The sequence below is a fragment of the Hippoglossus hippoglossus genome, chromosome 6, assembly GCF_009819705.1.
Source record: "Hippoglossus hippoglossus isolate fHipHip1 chromosome 6, fHipHip1.pri, whole genome shotgun sequence".
Classification (NCBI taxonomy): domain Eukaryota; kingdom Metazoa; phylum Chordata; class Actinopteri; order Pleuronectiformes; family Pleuronectidae; genus Hippoglossus; species Hippoglossus hippoglossus.
The window spans coordinates 3,858,957-3,886,056 of NC_047156.1; the positions used below are offsets into that span (position 1 = coordinate 3,858,957).

At 41.9% G+C, this 27,100-nt stretch overlaps 1 protein-coding gene across 1 annotated transcript; it reads left to right on the forward strand.

Annotated features, from left to right (window-relative positions):
- The first annotated feature begins 628 nt into the window (after positions 1–628).
- Positions 629–23,143, forward strand: sf3b3 (splicing factor 3b, subunit 3). The gene is made up of 27 exons (XM_034587277.1): positions 629–924; positions 1,572–1,714; positions 2,443–2,598; positions 3,198–3,368; positions 3,963–4,135; positions 4,384–4,525; positions 5,303–5,415; positions 5,679–5,816; positions 6,224–6,327; positions 6,461–6,626; positions 6,709–6,804; positions 7,797–7,869; positions 9,277–9,428; positions 9,646–9,801; positions 9,957–10,112; positions 10,418–10,561; positions 10,935–11,057; positions 11,316–11,470; positions 11,616–11,790; positions 12,056–12,261; positions 12,661–12,817; positions 14,543–14,668; positions 16,497–16,709; positions 17,063–17,161; positions 21,450–21,593; positions 21,768–21,872; positions 22,042–23,143. Exons 2-27 carry the CDS (start codon positions 1,645–1,647, stop codon positions 22,180–22,182), a joined length of 3,654 nt encoding a protein of 1,217 aa, XP_034443168.1. The 5' UTR covers positions 629–924; positions 1,572–1,644; the 3' UTR covers positions 22,183–23,143.
- The last annotated feature ends 3,957 nt before the right edge of the window (positions 23,144–27,100 follow it).

Consider the following 27,100-nt stretch of genomic DNA (forward strand, 5'->3'; position numbering starts at 1 on the left):
GTAGAAACCTCGCAAAGAGACACATGTGAGGATCCCTCTCCCAGGACGGACAGACGTGCAATAGATGCCGTGTGTAACTGAGAACATCAGCAAAATAACAGTATTTACAACATTGGTACTTCAATGTCACACTGCACCTTTCAGTGTATATAGTCTTAGTTTTGTATTGTATTCTTAACTATTGCACTGCAGAGCTGACCGGTTTCTTCTTGTCCAACACCTTTCATTGTACTGTTGACACTGTGCTAACTTGCATATGACAAATACAACTTTAAACTTGATAAAATAATCCATTTGTAATATAATGGAAAAGTGTATGTATCAATGTTTAAAGCCTCAGTGTGTTGTCATAAAAACTAATAAGATGTTTAGTTTGTCCAGTCTGGACTACTGTAAAAAACATGGCGGCCTCCATAGAGAGGACCCGCTCTGATGTAATATAAAGTATTTAAATATACAGGGCCCATTCTAGGGTAAGGAAAACAACAATTCGTACAGTATAGATGAAACATCACTAGGATTATTTTATATTCAATGTCTACCAATAGATCAATTTCACCTAAATCTTACACACTGGACCTTTAAAGTATTTGTATATTAGAAATGGAGGAGTTGTTGTCGGTGATGGTGGAGTGTGTGAGTTTCTAAACGGATGTGGACCGGGCGGAACACTTTCTCCTGCTTGACTCTAATCGATGAGTTTCCCAGGTCTCTGTCGATCTCTGCTGGAGACGCTCCACCACTGCAACATGTGTTGGATTTCTATCAGGCACCGCGGAGGCCACCTGACGCGACGGCGCTCTGGGTGAACGGAGGACCCACAAACGGCGGCTCGTCGTCGGCTTCCTGGAGAATCGGAGAAAACAGTTTGAATCAATGAAACTTTATCCAGCAGAAATCAGACGCATCTTATTTAACACACCGGTAAATATGCTAAAGTATCGTTGTGCAACGTGTCCGCGGTTAACGGGGCGTCGTTTTGAACGCGCAGTCCGTACGATGCTAAGTGAAATGGCAGGAAAACCAGAGGATGCGTCACGAAGAAGTGGCGCTTTGTATGAATGGAGGCTCCGCAGCCCGCTGAGTACAACTTAACATCCGGCTGCATGTGTCCTCGGTCTGGCCTTCGCACCAGTTCCACGCGAAAGTAACACGTTGCGCGATGCTAGCTAGCGCGCAATCTAAAAGCTAACTTGGCAAAACATTCGCGAAAGTTCCCTCGCCAAGCTAACGTGCAGTAGTAGTAGTAGTAGTGTCAGTTAGCTAGCGTTAGCATTGCTCGGCGGCTGCTAGCATGTAAACAGTCATGTTGTGCGCCCCCTCGGTGTTTCAACCCTCTGCTAACTTCTTGTAGCTTCGCCGGGTCGAGTTTATTAGTTTTGGAAACGATTTGTTAGTTTCTGCACTTTCTCCTTTTTCTAGTGTGACTTACTGGTGTTTGTTTAACCCAATTGAACTGTACCCAGCCACTGGTAACCCGAGCAGGTTCACAGTGTACCTTTTACCACAGGAATGTGTTTGGTTACATCTGAGTTCACACAGGATTGTTTCTCCCCTCTCCGTCTCTCCAGTGTTAGCCGGGCCGAGCGCTCAGTTTGCTGCCCCTGAAGGACCTTGTGGGGAAGGAGCCGCAGAGAAGGAGCCATGTTCCTGTACAACATCACCCTGCAGCGCGCCACTGGCATCACACATGCCATCCATGGAAACTTCTCAGGTGAGCTGACCCCCAGGTTGCTGGTTGTCTGCACTCCACACTTTCTCCTGTAGTGCTTGTATTGTCCGACCTTCTTTTCAATCAGTCAATATTTGAAATGCTTGGTGAAGTCTCTGTTTACATGTCTGGTAGATTGTTCTGCAGTCTGACGGGATATTTGCCTTCTTCTCTGAATGTGTATGTTTGGGGTTTATTCAGCTGATGCACAGGCCTGTTAATTTTAAGTTTTCAGATGGCTTGGCGTTGCTTTTCTTTTTTATGACTGCACATTAATGGGAAGAACCACAACACTCCTGACTGTAGTATCAAAACACATGTTTTCTCACTGCTTCAGATTTAATGCACGGCCAATAATTCTCTTCTCGTCTTGGGAAACTAAGATGTTTTGCCACAACTGGGGTTTGATGTTTAAAATTTATCGTGATGTTGTCTCATTGTGTGGTCATTCTCTCAGCATTTGGTAGAATTAGAAACACAAAGTCATAGATTTAACTATTTTTATGACTAAATAATTTCATTTTAAGGTCGTACCTTATTATTTATATGCGATTTATAGAATGTGGCTTTATTTCATGACACAAGGACAAACTATACAGGCTTGGCGAATATAAAAGCACAATTTAGTAGGAAAAACTGGTGAATTATCTCCTGGGCTTCAACTATAATTTGCTCCTGTCTCACACATGAACATGCTGAATACTTAAATGTGTTGTTTCTATTTTTGGTAGGAACCAAGCTGCAGGAGATTGTTGTTTCCAGGGGAAAGATCTTGGAAATAATACGTCCAGATGCCAACACGGGAAAGGTGCACACTCTGCTCACAGTGGAGGTGTTTGGCATCATAAGGTCTCTGATGGCATTCAGACTCACAGGAGGAACCAAAGGTTTGTAACCAGGGTTACCGCTGCGCTTGCATGCATGTAACACATCTCTGTTAGGTATTTGTGCTTGCACACATCAGGGCTAAAAAAAAAAGGTTACGTCACTTGTCAGCTGTTGCAGAAGTTGGCTGGAAAGGAAAGCTGGAGGCGAAAAGCGATCACATGTTTGAGACTCAAATGTGGAGCAGAGACGAGCCTTGATTGCCAAAATATGACACACACACACACACGTGTTGTAGATATGATGAGTTTTCATGTCTCTTCTCTGACAACTCTGGAGAAAGATTGAACATCTCTGATCTCAAGTTGTAAACATGGATTATACAATGACATTTAAAACGACCATTAAAATCAAATTTTCCTCTATTTTTTATTAATTTCCATGATGTTTGTGTTTAGTTAGCCACTGTTTTTGATGTTACTTTTGACGTGGGAAGATTTCTCTCTGATTTCCTTAAATCTAATATTCAAATTTAAATGTTTGATCTAGATTTTTGTCACCTCAGAATAAATGGACAAACTTCAGAATTTCTAGGGAAAGGTTTCCGTCACAGGTACCGTATTTGTATGTTGTGTATTTATTTTTGTCTGTGTTTTTTTAGATTACATTGTTATCGGAAGTGACAGTGGTCGCATTGTCATCCTGGAATATCATCCATCAAAAAACATGTTTGAGAAGATCCACCAGGAAACATTCGGGAAGAGCGGATGTCGGCGTATTGTTCCCGGACAGTTTCTGGCTGTCGACCCAAAGGGCAGAGCCGTTATGATAGGTACGAATATCTGAGAGTTTACACTTGTGTTTGTCATGAGCAATAAACCCAGAGCAGAAAATCCTAATGGCAGAAAAGAGCATGTAGTGTTTGCATAATACAGTAAATGTATACCTTTTTTTATTATAGTTTCACACCATGTCATTGACTATGTTTACCAAAGCTAGTTAGTACTTTTGCTTGTATGTATTTCTTACAAACACTTAACTGTTGGATCACATTAGTAGAGCACAGAAGAGCCTGGTTGAGCCTGTTGTGGAGACGGATGTGGATTTGTTTTCACTCACAGGCATGGTTGTACGATTGCAAAGCATTAAGACACAATTGTTGTAGATATGATGAGTTTTCATGTCTCTTCTCTGACAACTCTGAAGAAAGATTGAACATCTCTGATCTCAACCCAAGTTTACTCACTGTACATTAACATGCTCCTCGGACTGTCCCACTTCCTGAGTTGTGAAATCGTCGTTCCGACTTCGTTGTGTTAATGTTCTTTGAAGTTGGAATGTGGAAAAACATGGAGGCTGTAAGCTAAATGTGTTTAGAGCATTTAAATCACACCTTGATACCTGTGTGTTTCCTTGTCCTGTCTAGGAGCAATCGAGAAACAGAAGCTGGTTTATATTCTGAACAGAGATGCAGCAGCGAGGCTGACCATCTCCTCACCACTGGAAGCACACAAAGCGAACACACTGGTGTACCACGTAGTCGGAGTCGACGTTGGCTTTGAGAATCCCATGTTTGCGTGCTTAGAAATGGACTATGAGGTGAGGTCATGAAAACGCAGCATGAAGAGATTATAAGAACAGACACAGACCTCAAAGATTCACAGGCTGCTGCACATGTGATGAGGGTGTCATGTCTCTTTATCAGTGGAGAAATATTTAACGCCTCTGATCTCAACACATTTTTCAAACCTTTTTATTGTCTACCAAAAAGTTATCTTCAAACTGTCTCACGCTGTTATTAAGCTACTTTGCCAAACTCTTATCCTGTGATTTCTGTCTGTGTCCAGGAAGCTGACAACGACCCAACAGGAGAAGCTGCTGCCAACACGCAACAGACTCTCACCTTTTACGAGCTGGACCTCGGCTTAAATCACGTGGTCCGCAAGTACAGCGAGGCTTTGGAAGAGCACGGAAACTTCCTCATCACCGGTAGGTATTTGTGGTTACACAGATCAGGGCAAAAAAGAAAAAAAAAGTTTACATCACTTGTCAGCTGTTGCAGTAGTTGGCTGGAAAGGCAAGCTGGACTGACAAATGCGAAGAGGAGCCTTGCTGGCCAAAATTCACCAAGTGGGGAAAATTGAAATTAGATTAGGCAGATTTGAAATATGGATTGGTTTAGTACTGGATTGGTTTTTCACGCACAGGCGTGGCTGTAAGATTAGGAAACCTTATGAGACACACACATGTTGTAGATATGATGAGTTTTCATGTCTCTTCTCTGACAATTCTGAAGAAAGATTGAACATCTCTGATCTCAGCACAAGTTTCAAGCCCCTCAAACGGAGACTTCTGGAAACTAGTCCCACTTTGGTTACACTTTTTAGTCTCGACAGGCAGAAACAGATTTTTGGAAAGGTCGATGCAGACTCCCGTACTACCTACTTATTAATTTCAGTCCTCGGGTTTTCCCCTATTTGTCACGCTCCGATCACAGATACTGTGGAACAAAACGAATGTCACGAATAGCCGACGAGTATTTGTGATGCAGAGCTAAAATGTTCGTCAAGGCGGATGTGTTTTTCATTTGTTTTAAAATGAAAACATATTTGTGTGGACTTAGCCCAAAACGCATTTCAAGAGCAACTTAAAGTAACAAGGGGAAAGATCTGAAAGTAGAAGAGCCCATCCTGCTTTTGGATTCCAGCTGTGTAAATCATGACTGTTGAAAAGAAACACACAAACCAACTGCTTGTCTCTGTTCAGTTCCCGGTGGTTCCGATGGGCCGAGTGGAGTTCTGATCTGCTCAGAAAACTACATCACTTACAAGAATTTCGGAGACCAGCCTGACATTCGCTGTCCTATTCCACGACGCAGGGTGAGTTGTTAATACAATACTACATCATAAAAAAAACAATGCTTTATGCTTCCACACTCTTTGTGATGTTTTTATGAAGGCTTTGAAAGCTCTAATTGAGGGATGTTGTGAGCAAGTTTCTGTGAAAGGGAGTTTTTCCCTGTTTATGTGAAAGCTGTCATGATTTAATTCATCACAATCCATCTGTGTCTGGTTACTTTGGTCTCTGTATACACATCTATTTTCATTCTGCTTTTCTCTGTTTTTTCCCTCCTGTCCTCCAGAATGACTTGGATGACCCGGAGCGTGGCATGATCTTCGTCTGCTCAGCCACACACAAGACCAAGTCTATGTTCTTCTTCCTGGCCCAGACGGAGCAGGGAGACATCTTCAAGGTTACTCTGGAGACAGATGAAGAAATGGTGAGCACTGATGGGGAAACAGAAATTGGGATTAAATCGTCCTTTAGTTTAATCAATAGATTAATCCTTTCATTTTTAAACTGTCTCAAACTATTCACAAAATACTATCAGATGATCCCCCAGTAGACGTGAGCTCACATTATTTGTTTGGTCTCAGCAAGAGGGGGAAAAAACTTCAGTTTACACTAATTTAAATGGCACTAATGCTTAAAGGTTATCCTACAGTACAAATTAAATATTGAACAGAAGTAATGTATACCACAATATTATAATATGTAATATACAGTATAATATTGTCTCTGATACCCAGTACTCTAAAAAATGTGATGTAAATGATTAATACTTCTTAGCCTGAAAAGGTATAGCAGTTACATGTATGTTATGAATAATACTGTGTTGTTTCGTAGGTCACAGAAATCAGGCTGAAGTACTTTGACACGATCCCCGTGGCAACAGCCATGTGTGTTCTGAAGACTGGCTTTTTGTTCGTTTCTTCAGAGTTTGGAAACCAGTGAGTTTCATGCTGTTCATAAGCTTTTGTATTATTTGTCATCTTGTTGTTCTCTTCATGTTGTTCAAGTTTATTAGGCTTCAGATGTCTCAGATTTCATCCACTCATGTTGTCTTTTCTCTGTTTCCTCTAGTTACCTTTACCAGATCGCTCACCTGGGTGATGATGATGAAGAACCTGAGTTCTCATCTGCGATGCCACTGGAGGAGGGAGACACCTTCTTCTTCCAGCCTCGTCCCCTCAAGAACCTTGTGCTGGTGGACGAACAGGAGAACTTATCACCCATCATGTCCTGTCAGGTGAGTTTTGGTTTATTGGGACAGATTTAGAAAGAGCAAAGAAAGATGGATGCTCACCGTCTGTTGCTCTTGTTTTTGACAGATTGCTGATTTGGCCAATGAAGATACACCTCAGCTGTATGTGGCCTGCGGACGAGGACCCAGGTCTACTCTCAGGGTCCTTCGTCACGGACTGGAGGTACATACACATACTCTTTGTAACATATATGCAGGGGCAAGGACAGACATGCGTTTGTTCTAAAATCTCTCACAGCGCAATGTGTCTCTTTGTATTTGAGAGGGAACATTATGTTCCAAGGGAAGGCTATTTGTTTGTTACGGTTGTCAAAATAATGCAATAATTTAGATTCACTGAGAGGAAAATAATGTTCAACAAGAATTAAGCAGATTAATCACACTCTGAAATCCCCTAACCCCATAACGGATGCAGGGATGTCATCTGACCTAAGAACATTCAGACCTTCCTGTGCCACAAAAATATTTGAGGAGGATCATTGAGATGAGGAATCAGTTGCTGATCTTTGAAAAGGGCAAAAAAATTACACTTTGCTCGTGCTATTTTCTGACATACTGCAAAGAAAGGAACGTTTTGTATCGTATGTGCGGCTCTGTGCGGCCCAGCATTCGGAGGGAAAACTAAAATGAAAACTTTAAAAGCACGAACAACAGCATGAAGCTTGAACTCTGCAGGGACATGTTCGGTTTCTGCATCGATGCACATGTGTTGTAGATATGATGAGTTTTCATGTCTCTTCTCTGACAACTCTGAAGAAAGATTGAACATCTCTGATCTCAGCAGATTCGTCCGCAACGCGTTGAAAAACCATTAATTTCCCCACCACCAATCATAAGGGCAAGACACTTTACATCATGAGGTTGAGATCATAAAATATATTAAAGAGAGAAACCAACAGCTCCCACACTAAACAGCAGTGGAAAGCAAAACCTCCCATAAGTGGTGCATTGTGTATGACGCATTGAATATGACGTATAAAATGATCCATGTTAACATAAAGACCAGTTTGATTCAAACTCACCCTGTGAGATGCCTCCAGGTATTAATCACACGGTAACATCATTGAATCGGGTCATTACAGTATCATGATAAAATGTGATTTAATGATCAACATTAAATTCTCTTAACCTCCTCTCCTCTTCCTTCTCTCTCAGGTTTCAGAGATGGCTGTGTCCGAGCTGCCCGGTAACCCCAATGCTGTGTGGACCGTGCGTAGACACGTGGAAGGTAATAACATCACCCCAGCTTTTCACTTTAGGCTAATGTAAACAACCAATTTCTTTAGTTATTTACCTTATTTAAGGTTTTTTTGATTGCATGCTAGCTACCAGTTACTGCAAACCATTTCCTGTTTATCTCATTCTTTGCGTTGACGTCCATAATTGACACCACTTAACCAAAGACAGCATTTAAGTGATTTCTGTAGGACACAGTAACAAGGTTCAGAGTAAACCGCAGCTTCGGTCAGTTTCACCTTCTGAGGACAGTGTAATGGGATTTAAGAAACCACAAGTTTCAACACATCTTCAATCCTAAACTGCAGCTAAACTAATAACAGCATAAGCCCCACCAAATTAGTCTGTGTATCCACCTGTCAATCAACATAGGTTCACGGTAACGTTTTCTTGATGTGGTGATGCTTTTTTTTACATTTAAATCACACAATGTGTCTCGTTACTCCTTTAAAATGTTTGACATGTTCTCGTTAATAAGACAAAAACCTTGATTAATTCCTGAACCAGAAGAGCTGCTGCTGTAACAAATCCTCCAAACTTAGAATTCCTCATGTTTTAAAAGTATCCTCACTGAATATTGGCGATAAATGCGGATGTTTAATTCACTTCTAAGTCTTTTTAACTGATCTACAGTTCAGCTTTACTCTTCAGCAAGGATGTAAAATTGTCACAAACGCTGAACTGTAAATTACAGGCTGAACTTGTTAGAGGTAGGGTTTCCATTACTACAATTTCAGTAATTAAACTCTTTACAGTTGCTGTAACCTCATAACTGTTAAACATGAACTTCCGTGCAGCTGTATCCAAACTGAGCCTGGCTACTTCAGCTCTGTCTGGCCCTAGCGGCGGCAGCTACGCACTGAAAGTGGTTCATTTCCAAGCTGAGTTTTTTCTCTTCCCAGAACTGTCATCCTCTTTGGGCCTGGGGGAAGATGTTCAAGTCTCTTGAAAGAGTCAAACGTTGCATTTTCTTAATAATTTGATAAGACGGTCTGGTTTTCTGGCGTCTGCATTCAACAGGCTGTGTTTTTTCCTCAGGACATTATCAAACCCACATATTGTTTGTTTCCAGTAAAGTTTCATTTAACTTTGTAAGAATATGCATCGCCATATAAAGCTTTCATGTTTTCTTTAACTGTAAAATCATACACAACACAGAACCTTGTGCTTAAACAGTGCTGCTTAATACTCCTGTGGTGGAAAAACGTCATCGTTGTTGGTTTTTAATCTACAAATGAATACATTACTTTCAAAGTGAAGGAAATGAGCGTTGTGTAAAGCCGTGGATTTAGTGGTTCTCTACAATGAGGCAAAGCTGAACCCTGGCCCATGACCCACTTGTACATTAAAACATATGCAAGGTCTTAACAGATGTGAAAAACTCTGCTTCTATCACTAGACGAGTTTGATGCCTACATCATTGTGTCTTTCGTCAACGCCACTCTGGTTCTGTCCATCGGAGAGACTGTGGAGGAAGTGACAGATTCTGGGTTTCTGGGAACAACCCCCACCCTGTCCTGCTCACTGCTTGGTGAAGACGCGTTGGTGCAGGTGAGCGAATAATACATTTGAACCGTTTCAACATATTTTTAACTTTAAGACACACACAGAGAAAATAGACGAGACGGAGAAACATGACAATAGACGACAGTGAAGTTACTGTAGAGACTGTAAACATTGAGCTGAAATTAAACAACTACACAGAAATGGCGATAAATAGCTTAAATTTTTCCATCTTTATTTTCTCCTTCTCTGTTTCTCCACACAGGTTTACCCAGATGGCATCCGCCACATTCGAGCAGACAAGCGTGTGAATGAGTGGAAGACTCCTGGCAAGAAAACCATTGTCCGCTGCGCGGTGAACCAGCGGCAGGTGGTGATCGCCCTCACTGGAGGGGAGCTGGTCTACTTTGAGATGGACCCGGTAAGAAATGAGAATGTGACAACCAAATGACTTGATTGTAACTTTAAAAAATAATATTAAAGACCAAAACTAAATTTGTCTCGGTGACCAGAGAAATGTGATGACTGAGGTGTATAGTAATCAGTTTGCTCTCTGTGTCTCCTTCGTTTCTCTAGTCTGGCCAGCTGAACGAGTACACAGAGCGGAAAGAGATGTCCGCAGATGTGGTTTGCATGAGCCTGGCAAACGTTCCACCTGGTGAGCAGCGCTCCCGGTTCCTGGCGGTTGGACTGGTCGACAACACTGTTCGAATCATCTCTCTGGACCCTACGGTAAGAACAGTAACACCAGTTAATAAATTAAATAGATTCTCAGCACAAAACGCAGCACCCAGATAATTGTTGGTGATGTCAGACTCTGAAAGTGTTTGTGCATTTGTAATCACTCACTTTTATATTTTGATGTAGGCCTGTTATTTAGTTTAAGAGACTGATTAAAAACTGGCTTAATATGGGGATTTGTTTATTCGATTGTGATTGAAACTACCATTATATGTTTTTAGTAGGAGAGTTTACTTGCAGTGACATTGTTTGTATGTTGAATCTGTTTTAACCCTGTGAATCCTTATCACGTTCAGGACTGTCTGCAGCCGTTGAGTATGCAGGCCCTTCCCGCCCAGCCGGAGAGTCTCTGTATCGTAGAGATGGGAGGTGTCGAGAAACAAGATGAGCTTGGAGAAAAGGGAACCATTGGATTCCTCTACCTCAACATTGGACTTCAGGTATTTATCATTCACCGACATACGCACAAAACTTAAGACAGTCACATCTACTGTATATATTGAACTTGGAGTAACTTTTCATAGCCAATGAATAAACGCAAATATATCTCACATTAGAGTTGAAACATATCTTCTTTATGGGGCGTTCAGGAAGAATATTAACACTGACTAATAGAATATCTGCAACATCCAATGACATCTAGTTAAACCAAGTAATTACCCTCCATCAGTACAGTCTTAACTAATACACACTGATTTTAATAGTTCTTGTCTATTTACATTTGTCATTATCCAGGCTGTTTGCAACCATTTATCTTTATATACATTTTCGATCATGCCATCTAATATTCACTGTTTCTTTGCCCCTTCTCAGAACGGTGTGCTACTGAGAACTGTTCTGGACCCAGTCACCGGCGACCTGTCAGATACACGAACACGCTACCTGGGGTCACGACCTGTCAAACTCTTCAGAGTCAGGATGCAGGGACAGGAAGCTGTACGTGACTCAACATTTACATACAATCAACAGTATGATAATGCAATTGAAACTTAACTATAATACAAAACAGTACATTGTTTGCTTTTGCATTTCATATAATTTGTTAGGAAATCTCAACATAAAAGTTTAAGCCTTAAGAACCTGTGGGAATATGTGATTTTTGACATTTAAAAGACCGAACGACTTGTGATCAATCATAAATCAGAGGATGAATTGTAGTAAAACTCTGTAAAATACAATTTCGCTCATTGACAGGTGCTGGCAATGTCCAGTCGCTCTTGGCTCAGCTACTCGTACCAGTCTCGCTTCCATCTCACCCCTCTGTCATATGAGACTCTGGAGTACGCCTCTGGCTTTGCCTCCGAGCAATGTCCAGAAGGTATAGTGGCCATTTCCACCAACACACTGAGGTATGGATACACACTTAAACTGCTGGTGGCACATGTCTGCATGTAGAAGAGCTCAGTGGAGATTCGTTAATCTACTGTATCTTCAGAGATTTGCTGTGAGTGACTTTCCCTTTCCTCTTTCCTCACATCACTATCTGTCTGGCAGAATTTTGGCTTTGGAGAAGTTGGGAGCCGTCTTCAATCAGGTGGCCTTTCCTCTGCAGTGCACTCCCAGAAAGTTTGTGATCCACCCAGAGAGCAATAACCTCATTGTGATCGAGACTGACCACAACGCCTACACGGAGGCGACCAAAGCTCAGCGGAAGCAACAGATGGCTGAGGTAAGAAGTGCAAACTAAATAAAACACTATTTGAAAAGATAATTCTCGTCTAAAACCATAGAACAGCTGTTCTCTATCACTGAGGGAACGATGACAGCACCAAATAATCTGCTCTTAAGCGTTTTGTGGGTGCTGGGCAGGATATGTAATCTCCTGATGACTCTTCTCAAAGTCTGCAGCTGTTAATTATTTTCTATGCTTAAATTTGCTGAATTAGTTTTAAGCTGCATCATCGAATGCTTGAAATGCTGTGTTGCCCCTGCAGGAGATGGTGGAGGCTGCTGGGGAGGATGAAAGGGAACTGGCCGCTGAGATGGCCGCTGCCTTCCTCAACGAGAATCTCCCGGAAGCCATCTTCGGTTCGCCTAAAGCTGGAGCCGGGCAGTGGGCCTCAATCGTGCGACTGATCAACCCCATACAGGGCACAACGTTGGACCAGGTGCAGCTGGAACAGAACGAAGCAGCGTTCAGGTGAGAAGGACCAAGGTCACAGATCCAGGTTTCTTATAGGGTCATGTTTAATCCTGAGAAGAAGCAGAACATTTATTACCATGAAGGAAGGAAAAGATGGCTGTTAACACCGGGTCCATCCTCCTTTTTAATAGATGGAGGTGTTTCAATTATACAAGGATGAAGCTTTAAATGTTATGAAATTATTTATATATAATGTTGCTGACCCTGTAGGATCCTCAAATACATAATGTTTTGTTTTGAGAAAATGCTGCCTAGCCAAATGTCATCAATCTTAGATATTTACTTGCTTATTCTATGTTTTGTTTGATTATTTGCTGGAAAGAAATTCTCACGCCTCCTCCTCCTCTCCCCCCCCCCCCCCCCCCCCCCCATTTCCATGTGTTTGATATTTTGCAGTGTTGCAGTGTGTCGCTTCCCCAACACAGGAGATGACTGGTATGTTCTGGTTGGTGTAGCCAGAGACATGATTCTCAACCCCAGATCGGCGGCCGGTGGCTTTATCTACACCTACAGGCTCACTGGTGGAGGGGAGAAGCTGGAGTTTGTGCACAAGGTGGGTTTAACTGACACTTAAGTGGTTTTGAATGAATTTATTCCTTCCTTTGAATCCTTTCTTCCCTCTCCCTCCTTCTTTTCCTCATACTTCATATTAGAGGGGTTTCCCAACCACTTAACCAGACTGGATGTTTTAGAAAAGTCTAAACTTTGACTCATGCACTACACTGGTGTATCATAAGGAGAAGACTATGCTGCCAAATAGACTATGCTGCCAAATAGTCAAGCTCTTTGAGCTCATCCTGTTGTCCTTTCTTTGCCTGTAGGTGGCGACCTCTGACTTGTTTGTTTATTGTGCATGTCCTAACTGCTGCTGTCTCTTATGTGATGTGCAGCTCAGTGCTTTAGGCTGAGGCTGGGTAAAGTTACACTTGTGGAGAGACCGTGTTCAATTAATGAAACAGGAGATAAAAGGTTACTGTTTGAGATGGCTGCTGGGATAAGGATTGGTCATGAGGGAGGAGTTCAATGCTCTAAGTGCAACTGGCAGAACTGAGAAGAGTTTCAGTTACACCAAACACAGATGTTACTGCTCCTGGCGCCATGCACTTCTCCCGAGGCATTCCCCCAGAAACTCCAGCGGGGTGGAGGTCATCAGCCCACATGCGTTTGTTACCTGATGTGGATTAACTGGGGGAGTGACTCATGAGTGTTGTATTGCACCGTGGTGTCAACCACTACTTCATATTAGAGGGGTTTCCCAACCACTTAACCCGACTGGATGTTTTAGAAAAGTCTAAACTTTGACTCATGCACTACACTGGTGTATCATAAGGAGAAGACTATGCTGTGGGAAGTATTACTGTCTGTTGCCATCAGACAGCAGTGAGAAAAAGGAAGTAGCCGAGGACGAGAGGTCAGGGCTTCATTCTGCAGCAAGATAACTAGACTATGGCTTCAAATGATGGATGAGAGGCACAGTCTCTAGACTAGTTGGGGATGAACTGAACACAAGGTGAAAGCAGAAACCCCTTCAAACTCAACACATTCATGGGAACGGTCGCAATTGACCCCTGCAGTCATTATATATCAGTCACAGGTGACTGATTGTCAATGAAAGAGTGTTGCGACTCCAGTCCACAATCAGAAGAGCAATCGAGTGACACATCACACTTTTATTTATCTGAATTCTGACGTCATTTCGAGGCAGTTTTAGCTCCTCTCGTCCTTACTCCAAAACCGCAAATGTTGTAAATGGTCTGAACACATCGTTGCTCTACGGAAGTGTCATCTCCTTCATGTCACAGATCGACATTACTCCACAAGGGACTCTGTTGGTCCCTTTCATAAAACAACATATTATGTTAATGACATTGCAATACTCCTTATTACTAATGCAGTACAAGCTGCAGATGTAGGCTTCTTTTTAATTCGCCACAACCTGTTGTAAATGTCTGTTCAGCTGGTTCACATAAGATTAAAACCGGTTTAAGCTCCTGCACTGGACCAGATGGGCCGAACTCTAGCCTGTACAGGTCAGTTGTTGCATACTTGCACTGCTGCAGGGAAAATTCAAGAGAAAACATATAGTCGTGGTTTATATTCTAAAGAACATTTGATGGTCTTGGATTCCCGTTATCAAAGGAGGCTCTGAACCCTTCTGTCTAAAGGGTGTTTAGTAGACAAGCTGTTCTACAATGCTTCCTCCAAATGTATTCTCCTAAAACCTGCCCAATATAATCTGGCAATGTGTGTTTTATTAACCCTGTGTTTTGATTGGCAGACCCCAGTAGAAGATGTGCCTTTGGCCATTGCTCCATTCCAGGGACGAATTCTGGTGGGAGTTGGTAAACTCCTGAGAATCTATGACCTCGGCAAAAAGAAGCTGCTGCGCAAGTGTGAAAACAAGGTAAGCAACAGTAGAGCTGCTAAATACACACAGGCACATTTCTGCATGTCTGTAATCATGTGTCTTGGATTAAAGGACGTTTTGGACACATTGCCGTCTTTCAAACATTTACATTTAATAATAATAAGACATGCTCCTGCTGAAGGCGGTAATGTTTTCTTCCTCGTTGGAAGTGTGAAAATAGTGTTTTCCATGGAGACACTTGTCTGAGTCTTGTTGAGGCCTGGAGGCGGCACATAATTTGATGGATGTTCCTTGTAATTCTCTAAGCAGGAAAGAAACCTGCTGTTGTTCAACTACATTTAGCTTCATCCACACCAGGACTGCTGAATTTAGAAATGCATCTTTTTCACTCAGTATTTGTCGCCTGTGAATGATGTCAAAGCTCCTTAAAGAGACTGACTGGTGGACTGGATGTAGCACTGGTAGTGTTTACAAACACTTAAGGTGTCACTGACCCCCAGACTAATTGATTGGTCAGGGACATAATTCATATCCTCCGAGATAATAGGCTTATTCTCGCTCGGTAAATTGACACTGCAGTGTGAACATGTCTGTTAACTAAATATGTTCACATTTATCCTCATCAACCTTTTTAAAATAATAATAAACAACACAGCCCAGTTCTTTATTTGTGTCACGTCTCGGGGTTAAATAAAAGCTACACCCAATTATCAGAAAGGTCATCGTAGAAATAAATTTACATTCACGCGAACGTCCAGACAAATCAGGTTTAGACAAGAAGTGTAATAATATTTACATATAGTAGCCTGAATTACATAACATTTGTTATTATTGGGTTTACTACACTGCCTCACAGAGCGTACTGTTGCCATTAGGATAAACAGAGAATCTCCTGCTGTGTTCTTACATCGGCTCCTGCAGACTTTCTGCAGACTTTATACTGGGGGTGAAAAATGATACTGCAGCAGTGTCACAGCATGCAAACCTAATTTAGTAGACCTTCAAAATAAAATGATCAGCCTGTAAATGAAATGTACAATATATACGAAAGATAAGCTCTTAAAAATGAAATGCTCTGAATGAAGCACACAGCCTGAAGACATGGGCTGATTTTGTGTCGTCCGTATTTCCTTGTAAGTGTGTGCGTACACGCAACAAGCCAAATCGAAAGCAGGTGGTGAAAATGTGCTGTTTAATAAAAGATGTTTTACGATGATTTTATTGCTCGTTTCATAATGTTTACTGAAATCTTATGAGGCAGAGAAAGCACTCGCCAAGTTCCTTAAACACACAGAACAGCTGCTGTCTTTAGTGAAAGCTACACAACGTGCCTGTGAAGGTGCCGCGTTGTTTCTCACTAACTCTTCTATTGCAGACAAGATACCTGGTTTGCGTTTGATTACACATTTACACACTCGTATATGTGCTGCTATTGAAACACTGATCATGAGACTAATTGGGTTATTGGCCATTGTACAGTTTTCCTTGTGTCACTGTATAGGTTTTAATGAGTAACACACTGGAACAATGAACTATGAATGAAGTCATGACTGCTACTGCTGCACATTAGGCAGAGCTAAAGGTTCCCCACAGTATCACAGACTGTGGATAAAGATGGACGATGCATCTCCACTTCCGCCATCTATCCAGAAATTAAGCAAAATCTCCTGAATACAAACTTTGCCAACTTGTCAGGGGATGGAGATCGGCCATTAACATGGAAGAGGTGGGGTTTATGACCTTTTAGTGGGAACGAATCTAGACGCTCATCCATCTTTATATATAGTTTATGCACAATGTACATGTTTAGTGTGTTTTTAAACCAACTTAACAATGTGTACTTTGTTGTTCTCCTCCTGTGTAGCACGTACCCAACCTGGTGTCTAGTATCCACACCATCGGCCAGCGAGTGATTGTCACCGACGTCCAGGAGAGTCTGTTCTGGGTTCGGTATCGACGTAACGAGAACCAGCTCATTATCTTCGCCGATGACACGTATCCACGCTGGGTGACGACAGCCTGTCTCCTTGACTATGACACAATGGCATCTGCCGACAAGTTTGGGAACATCAGCATCGTAAGTACAGTGACACGGATTGTTAGGAATGTGTATGTCTAACTTGGTGGAATCATTTAGAAATGTCACCCTTTAATTGAAAGACAAAACACTTCAGTATGTGATGTCAGCGGAATAAGTCACTATCCTGGTTCCCATGAGATCTTGAAACACTTGAAGTTCAGTAATAGTAATTAACCTTGATCCATGAATTCGACCTGAAAACCCCCTTGTTGTTTAAGAAGGTCCGGTACCCCTGCACAATTGTCTTTTTGTAAGAAATGCTGAAAATATCAAAGCAAAAAAGTTCCTAAGTGCTGTGGGATAATAAGAGCAGAGAAATACATCTCCTCATTTTTCATTTCCTTTACCAGGTGCGTCTTCCCCCCAACACCAGCGACGACGTGGATGAAGACCCCACAGGAAACAAAGCCTTATGGGACAGAGGCCTCCTCAATGGAGCATCACAGAAGGTAGAACTCACCAAATTCTTCTTCTTATAGAAGGTGTCTGCTGATTATCAGTGTGTGCATTCGTTTAGTCTTAGCTGCATCAAGAGAAGAATGATGTCAATGCGACTTCAAACATTCACTTTTTTCTCACCTCCATTATTTTGTAGACTTAATTTCAAACGGATTAAATGGACCATTTGTCTACAATCAATCAATGGCAGTTTATCTACTTCCTCCAAGCAGATTCTCTTGTGTTCTGTCAAATTGGACAGGAAGCATCTGAACTGCCATCTTCTGGTCTCCAAATGTCTGATGGGGTCTGGGAACCTGGTCTCACTTCACCACGTACTCAGAACCTGTTTTTTTTCGTGCAGGACCTCAATTCTGATAAGTCTTTCGGTCCCTGCTGCTGACAGGCGCCACCACCTTTCACTGTAGGGCTGGTGCAAGTAGTGCCGGGTATTTGCCAGACAATTTATTCCCAAGCGATTTCCATCGAGACCTGATCGGAGAGAACTTCTGACACTCTGTTAGATTGACCATTGGATTCGTGGTCACCTCCCGATCAAAGCTTTTCTTGCCTGCTTTGTTGGTTATGCTGGACGACCAACACACCAGAGTCCTGGTTAGGGATTGGTTAGTTTGATAGTAAACCAAACGCTAGACTGGACCGGCCCAACAGACAATCCCAAGTGAGAATGAGTTTATTACGTTCCGCTCACTTGGTGGCAGTAATACACTTCCTAAGCTGGTTCAACAACTAATGGTGCTAATTAAAAAGCAGAGTGTGAAGCAACACCCCAAACAGAACAGCTGAGTGACGCATGTTTTTATTTATCACAACATTTCTTCGAAAATGTTGCCGTAATGGTAGTTAAACATTTTTTTCAGTCTGATAGTTTTGTGTTTAAAATCTGAGCTTTTTAGATAACTGATCACAGACCAGCGTGTACGTCTACCTCCTCCCTCTAGTGAAACTGGTCGAAACTCGTCGTAATGACGAATGGCAGTTGAGGGGGTTTGAATGAAATCAAACCTGTTTAGGCTCCTACTCATGACGGGATTAGCAAAACCTGCCGTACATCAGAGGGTCTGAATACTTTTACTTGATGATTTAGATTTTGAAGAAATGAACAAATCTAAAAACGTATATTCTAATTGTCATGACAAGCATAGGTTGAAGGGCAAAAGTGAAGTAAATGTGTAAAGGAAGACCATAAGAGAGTTAAATAAGTTGCTTCAGGCATCGATGTGTTTCAGGGAGAAAAACTGCCGCTGTTGAGGTTGAACATGTGAAATGATTCAGGTCAAACTGCTTCTACAGCTGAAATCTCAGTATTGCGCTGGGCTCTGTCCTGATACACTCATCTGCCTCCTCCACTGCTCAGACCTCAGCCGCAGACACAACACACATGCTCTCACACAAACTGCACAACACTGTAAACCACAAGTTTAACCTACTCGCAAATGCAACACAACTCGCATACACAGCATCACATATCCCACATTTCAAGCCTGGTCAGAAACTGTTTAGGTAGCAGATCAACTGGGAAAGTCCCTATAATTCAAACGTTATGAGTTGGTCCCAGTTGCCTTTATGACAGTGTTTGTCCGCTATTTCTGCCCGAGCGCACATTGACAATTTTATTTGAATGTGGAAATGTACCGTGTCTGTTTTTAGATGCTGCTGTGGTTGCTGGATTTTTCCTTTATTCAGAAGTGTGTGTGTGTGTGTGTGTTTTTTCACATCTGGCTGGTTGAACTTAATAAACTATTCATGTCTTGGCTAAATGCCGTCTTACATTAGATTAGATGCATTCCTCAGTTATTTGATTTAATGTATCTCAAAAGATCAAGAATGCACAGCTGTCTGTCGAGCAAAATGAAAGGGCCGACTGTCCTAACCCCCAAAAGTCAGTGTGAGGAGGATTTCAGTCACGATGTTTCCAACCATCTCTCGTTTTTATTCAGCGCAAGATTTTCATTGGCTCGTCAAATTTCACACACTTTGATTGTCTAAACATGTTCTGCACATATTTAAGGTCAAACATTCACATAAACCACACAGGGAGTCACCTACAGTATGTGGGACAGAAGTTGGTTTTAAATTACGTTTTAGTTTGGATTTTATTCTCTACTTCACCTTATCTTCAGTTATCTTGAAGTGGAAGTAGTTCTGGGAGTCATATTCCTTCACGTCTGTCCTACTTGACATTCTTCTTAAATTTCCTTCCATGTTCTTCAAAAAGATTTAAATTTAACTGGTTGAAACCTGCAAAAACTGTATTTATGCACATAAAACTGTTAAGACTTGTTTTATTTAAACTGTCATTAACTGGCCCGTGTTCTTTATTTGACAGCTTTATACTTGCTCAAAATATTTTAACTACTAATGTTAGACAGCACTTATGCTCTTAGTGTTGAATGAGGAGAGAAAACGTTAAGGAAGTTTCATTCAGGCGCTAAAACACTGCAGATGTTTTTACTGTGGCCAATAAACAGGGAATGGATTCTTCCTCCAAACTGAGTGATGATCAAACAGGGACAATACAATGGCATCAAAGATGAAGTTTTACTGCTCACCAGATCAATTTCACACGTCATATTTAATCAAATAAGATGAATTGGTATTGATTTCTGCGACTCCACATAATTTTTCAGAGATTCTATTAAGCTACCGGAGTAGCAATGTCTATCACTTCGTCCAGATTTAAACAACTCGTGAGCTGTTGGATTGGTTTGCATCAAATTCTGCACCGATATTCATTGTCACCAGAGGATGCGTCCTTCTGACTTTGGTGAGCCCCTGATTTCTCTTGTGGTTGACATTTGTTGTTTAGAGCAAAATGTCCTGACAGCCGCTGGATGAGTCTTGTGCATGTGGTCGTGGTCCCCTCAGGATGAACTGCAGTAATTTCAGTGATCTTCAGTGGCCTCCGCTGTTTGTGTGAGAGGTAGCATGTAATCACATTAAGATATCGACCCTGGTAAACCGTGTACCTGCTACACGTCAGCATGTTGGCTTGGCTCAGACTGTTTCTTTGTCTGGCCTCACTGAGCCTCATTCACAGGCACAGCCCTCAGGTTTCACCCTGAATGTTAACAAACTGTGTTGAGTGCCCTGAGAGAATAAAAGGATATTGGTGATGACCACAGCAGTAAAATAATATACAGTTGTGCAGTTGTCTATATCAATTCTCAAAAGGGTCAGTTTCTTCCCTCTGGGGGAGATGACTGTGCTCGTTTCATTCAGACCTGTTTCCCATGAGAGGAGGCTGTGTTCTGTAAATGCATCGTCCGCTTGGATCTGGGACACTGAACTTATTTTTACTTCGCCCGTGCTTTTCTGGTCCCATGGCGTCAGCGTCATGCACGTCCTTAATACAGTTTGTTGAGTGCTGCCCAATGCCATCTTTGTTTTCAAGGTTCCTCCTGATTGTTGCATCTAATTATTGGTTAAGCAGTATTTTTTTTTGATGGTTATTGGATTAGGTCTGACCATCCGGACCAATTTCCTCTAGTGCGTGTGTGTGTGTGTGTGTGTGTGTGTGTGTAACAGAGTCCGCTGCTCATGTATTTTATACGTACGTGCAGCTAATGATCTTAGGACGTGAAATGACTAAATAATATAATTATGTATGTGTGTCAAATTTCTTAAGTGAGCTCCTTGTTTCCGGTGCTGTATATTTATGTGCGTACATACAGTGTATATCGGCTTTTTAATTTATTTTTATTCCGTACCCCATACAGACAAATTGACGACAGAATTTAGAAGATTTTTATTAGAAGCAATGACCATGGCCTGACATGCAGCCAGGCGGGAATGTGTTTTATTTATAATTACAACAATAATCGTTTTATTTGTATAGTGCTTTTCAAGAACTTTTAAAAATGAATTGCTGTCATGAGAATCATCTTTATGTATTTCATAGTTGGTTTCTATGTATTGATTGTCTCAGGGGCCGTATGCAGCCCAGAGGCTAGAGGTTCCCCGATTCAGAAAGAAACCTCTTATTTCCACCACAGGAACTTTCTCCAGGAACCTTTGCGTTTCCACCGCAGGGACCAGGGTCTAAATTAAGTTCAGGGAAAATCTTTCTACCCCCAAAAGTCCCTGCTCGGGGGTGGTACTTTACAAAAATCACTTATGGGGTGTAATTTACTAGATAATTTAGGGTGTTCCATCCTTGTTCTGTCTTTTAAAACATTGAAATATTTTTTGTTGCGTGTCCATAAACCCTTATCCAGCAACAAAAGCTTATAGTTCTCTCCCCCCCCCCCCCCCCCCCCCCCCGCTGTCTCTCTCCAGGCTGAGGTGATCGTCAACTACCATGTAGGTGAGACGGTGTTGTCTCTGCAGAAAACCACTCTGATCCCCGGAGGTTCAGAGTCCCTGGTGTACACCACGCTGTCTGGAGGCATCGGCATACTGGTCCCATTCACCTCACATGAGGTAAGAAGCACTGATTCCACACACGTGTAAGATGCTAAATCATCATTGTGGCCCTGAAAAGTCTCATTGGATAAAACATTTAATTAACTAGATAACTAAGAATTTTGATGTTGCCCTTATCCTTATTTTCCAGTTCTCTTAATCTTCTTTATTGTCTCTGCTGCTTTTCTCCAGGATCATGACTTTTTCCAGCATTTAGAGATGCACATGCGCTCAGAGTTCCCTCCACTCTGCGGTAGAGACCATCTCAGCTTCAGATCCTACTACTTCCCAGTAAAGGTTGGTATCTGTTGTTAAAGTCAATGGTGGAGCTGAGCCCGTTTCCTTTGGAAGGATACGGGAGGTCCACTGTCAATAAGTGTCCTCACAATTATCCAAACTACTGAGTGAGTTTGTGAAGAGAAACTAACAAATGAATGAATCCTTCTCGTCTCTGTCTCGTCTCCAGAATGTGATTGATGGAGACCTGTGCGAGCAGTTTAACAGCATGGACCCTCACAAGCAGAAGAGTGTGGCAGAGGAGCTGGACCGGACCCCCCCAGAGGTCTCTAAGAAGCTGGAGGATATTCGCACACGTTACGCCTTCTAATCGTACACGACCCACCCCCCCCCCTCCTTTTTATTGTCCATCACACCTACTGGGACTCAGGACACAGATTGATGGAGACGTGTAGATGGCCGTGTACCTTGTAACATGAAATCATGCACGATGTCAGATGCTTGTAAATCCCTCACATCGCACAGATATAACATTATAACACTCAAAGATTCAAGTGCAGGAACCGTCACCTGCACAGCGACGTGATGACAAATCTTTTCTCACACACAAACTCATGTACTGAGAATTTTGTGGCTGTTTTTTATTACACCTCTGTGCAGTGACGCACACAAAGCCACAGATTTTAAGGCAGGAAGTCCCTCAACATCGCGTACAGATGTGTGAACAACCTTCACACAACCACACACAAACACACTCAGGAGTGTGAACAGAATTCACACGCACTCATGCATAAGTCATCTGCCCATTTCGAGAACATGCATACTGAACCCAAATCCTCCGTCATCTGCGAGCGAGTGAATATTAGCTCTCACAAAGTAGAGTCCTCCATCTCTGGTTTTCAGCTAAATATCTTTTTGTATGGTGTGATTATTTTAATGTGTATTGATTTAGAATGAACTGTGATGATGCAGTTCTCCTCAGCCTCAGCCCCCGGCCCGACCCGGGTCTTTAGCCGTCGCCCGGATCGTTCAAGCATATTGCTCAGATCGCAGCTGCGAACCAAACGGCAACCGACCTCTAACTAAGTCGAAGCCTCAGGCCGCGGAAGAAGCGTCGCCGTCCTGTGGCATTAGAGGCCCGGTGAACTCAGACTAAATAAGTGGGTGGAAGAATACTGAAGGTTTGCACTGGGTGTTGTTCCTCTCAGTCCAGTAAATTCCCAACCTCAGCCACAGACATTACATTCCACAGTAGTCACTGAATTTAGGGGTTTGTGGGCCCGGGGCAGTGGTCTGTTTTGTAAATAAAGATGTTTTTTTGTACTTTATAACGCCAAGTGTTTGTATATCATTTCATGCCCCTGTGTGTGTGTGTGTGTGTGTGTGTGTGGGGGCAGGACAATCACACACAGGCTTCATGACTACAGGACATCTGTCTCAGCCGCGAACACGGTACAGGACAAGTGATGTGATTGAATGTTCCTGCCAACAGATGTAACTTCGTTTCTGTGGGGTCTGAAGAAGTCTTCATGCATCATCTGAAATAATCCAAATCATGTGTACTAGATTTTATGTGTGTTAGGGTAAATCTTAAATGAGTTATCGTTCAATTAACACTTCTTCTGTCTTGCTTTAATGTTTGTTTTTCAAGAGAGGTTTTAGCAACATGCATAGTTTGTAATGTCTTTGTTCTTTCTCAATAATACAGATATTAGTGCTCTGTAAAAAATAGTCTAGTGTCAGAGATAACCCAGTGTTTTATTCTACTGGCCTATTTACACCATATCTCTAATTACAGGGAATTGTGACTCAATCCAGGAATCTGATATTCCCTCATAGATGTTGTACTTGACGTGGATTTAAACTTGATTCATTATATTCTTAAAAAGTCTTTAACTTGAAAGTAGGATTTTTGTAGCAACCTACAGAATCCCAGTCAGTGGTGGGATGTAACAAAGTACATTTACCCCCTTGCTGTAGTTGGGTACATTTTATGCATATATCTGTACTTAGTTTTAGGTTTTCAGGTACTTTTAACTTTTACTCCACTACTTACATTCTACTCCAATACATTTCACAAAGCATTTTTATATATTTTTTTTTAGAAGTAATCAATAACTAGAGGGGAATGGATCCACTGATCCAGAGTGGGCAGGTAAAATTAGAACAAACACCTGAAATGGATTCAGAGGCAGAGACTCAACCATAAAGATGTAGTAGACCGTTGCCTCATGCAAAAGGTTACACTGTGTGAGTACTTAAAAGTTTTCATAATCATATTTTTAAACCGGTACTTACTTGCTATTAGTCAAGTGGGAAAGTACTGGTACTTTTACTAGAGCTCTTTTTTTTTCTATTTATTTAAACTTTAATTATTTGAGTATTTCCTCCACCACTGAACCCGAGTATAGGATCAGTGACTCATTTAGTATCTGTGTAATAAGTGTGAGTACAGCTAGTGGTTCCATGGGCCGAGCAGAGCGGAACAGATGCTTCAGCACAAAACCTTCTACCAGTTCCTATAAAACTCACACGTTACTTCTCAGTCATGGTTTCGTTGTCATGGGCGCTTGTTTACAAAGTACCCACCCGCACTTTGAGGTGTTGGAAACACATCTGTAAAGCTAAGACCACATTTAAATGGAACAATCTTTTCAACAATTAAAAACCCTTTAAATACAACAACACAACTTAAAGTACTTTTTGAAATTAATTTAAGATTTGTGGTGTTTTGGTTCACTTTTTGCTGCGTTCTTAAAATCCATCACCTGTTCTCCTCCCACTTGTCCTGAGAGGTGAATTCATTTGTTAAATTTCCTGGTAGAAAAACATCTGTCTCTTTCGTGATAAACCGATATTTGTTTGACAGCCCTTTACCTCCATGTGCAGTGTTTTACATGAGGCGCCCTCTCCGTGGCCCGTGGTGTGCTCAGGATGCGTGACCATAGTGATTTGTACACTGAGCTGCAGTAAACTCCTCCCCTCTGGTCTGGTACCTCTGCACAGGCGATGGGAATTTGCCTCTGTGGGAGAAAAGCACAGAACTTTGCCAGACTAAACTTTCCCTCTCAGAACAATGGCACTGTAGAGTTTCACAAAAGTGTAACCACCAGCTTTTAAAAATAAGTGAAGGAGGACAGAATGGTTCCCTGTGGCGAGTTCCTAATTGGACGAGTCGGCATTAGAGAAACCTCTGGATCTGTCAAAATGTCCGACCTAATGAAAATCACTGGTTTCACATTGTCCTGCACCAACGACTTTATCCTGGAGGGTATCGTGGCCTTTAGAGTGGCCTGTGACGCAGGGAGTTTTCACTCAAATAAGAAAAATATCCATTAACAAGGATATTACATTTCAGTGGGTTTGACCTTTCTGAGCAACTGACATCGACCTGCTCACTTCAACTCTCTCTCTGTCTGTGTCTGTCTGGACTCTGCTCAGTGTTTTGAATTGAATTGAATCTAAATCTGGAAGCGTCACTGTGGCTCTTTCCAGTGGCAGGATGTTCCTGATATCTTGTCAAAAAACATCTGATAACAACGTATTTGACCTTAAACAAGGATACTTTTAAATCTGGTTGTCAAGAAGAGACGTATTTAATGAGAGGATCTTCTGCAGCTGGGGGGTTCGGTTACTTTTTTTCTTTCCCAAACATATTAAAAATTTAAATAAATAAATAATGTTAAAGAATTGAAAGTCCCGCGTGAGGCCCATTCATTTTAAAACTAAACCTAAAGTTCTTTTACTTGTTTCTTTTTCTTTTAGCCTGTTGCCCAAACCAAACAGTGAGGAAAAATGTAAGATAATAATAAAAGAAGTAATATAAAACGAGAGGGGTGATCAGCGCTAACACCCAATCTCACTATGTTAAAGAAAGTACAAAATAAATTGCGGATCCACACGATTTTTCTGCATCCACTGAAATTCAGTTAAACTGCATCAGATTACATTCACTCCTGAATATGTCTGAGGTTATTTCTTTGAGATCCATAAATGGGAATTTGGGAAAATATAAGAAAACCACCTTATCTCACAATGTTAAAAGAAATGATAGAAAAGATTATTTTTCCTGGATCCGCCCCAAAATGAGCTACGTTCTCACCATGTTCTTGGCATAAACTATACGAAACCTTGTAGTTTGACCTGAAAGAAGAAGGATCTCAGTGTCAAAGTGCCTGAGGGGGGGGGGCTGATGGTCCAGAGCTCGGGACACAGACCACTGGGGGGTGTACAATGGAGCTCAGACCCCTAAAATTCAAATGACACAAGATATCAGTCACCAAAATATGGGTGATTTCTTTCATTAGGATCCATGAATTGTTCCTGGGAAACTGATGAAAATGTCAAGTTAAGTGTAGTTTGTGTGTAATCCTGCAGAAAAACAACAAACAGAGGTAAAGATAAAGAGATAAATGTATTAAAATTCCTCCAAATTAATAAAATAAAAAACCAGACGTGCTTTCTGCCTCGTTGTGAGAGCGGAGTTGGGCCGTGATGACGTGCGAGAGCAGCCTCGTCCACAATGTGTCTGTTTTTAGAGGTAACACAACACTTGTGGTTACACGACTGTCAAAAGGGAACTTTCCTGACCTTGTCCCTGCAGCTTCATGAGTCACGTTGCCGCCTCCTTTTCACACATGACCCCCCCACACGGGCAAACGGCCGTCTCATTACCGGTACAGGTTGTTTGTGAACGCAGCGTCGCACAGCCAGCAGCCGGCTGATGTTCAGGGTCGTGACCCCGGGGTGAGAGTGGCAGATGTCACACTGCATTCCACCGCCACCTGAGTCGTTCTCAAGCTGCTCAGATCATCTGTGGCTGCTGAGAACGTCTTTTTGAATGTCTTTTTCCCACAGCGGCAGTTGGTGAAACGTCGTCCGGACGTTGCAGCCTCTTGTTTGACTTCCACCGCATGTTGCAGCTTCTGAATTGCATAACTTGAGTGTGATGAAAGAATGTGTTGCCACCTCTGAGCTTGTTTGGGTTTTTGCGTGAAGCTGATGCAGAAGGAAAACTATTTTTGTCATTTTAGATTTTACTCTCAGAAAGAATGCAAATCGATGTTTATTTATATGAAAGGAACAATGCACGTTATAGTCAACATGCAAACTGAGGTCCAACGTGTAAGTGTGCCAGATTGAGACACTTTTCATCTGCAGCCTCTCACAGGTTAAAGGTGAAAAACATGTCACATACACACATGCATGAAAAACACAGAAGTACAAACATAGACTATGAACGTAAACAATTAACTACATAATAATAACAACTGTTTACAGTGGTGAAT

Bases quoted from the DNA above. Each gene is read 5' to 3' on its own strand.
- sf3b3 (XM_034587277.1), top strand. From the start codon at position 1,645: ATGTTCCTGTACAACATCACCCTGCAGCGCGCCACTGGCATCACACAT. The intron at 6,627-6,708 runs GTGAGTTTTGGT...TGTTTTTGACAG, and splicing joins CACCCATCATGTCCTGTCAG to ATTGCTGATTTGGCCAATGA. The intron at 21,873-22,041 runs GTTGGTATCTGT...TCTCGTCTCCAG, and splicing joins CCTACTACTTCCCAGTAAAG to AATGTGATTGATGGAGACCT.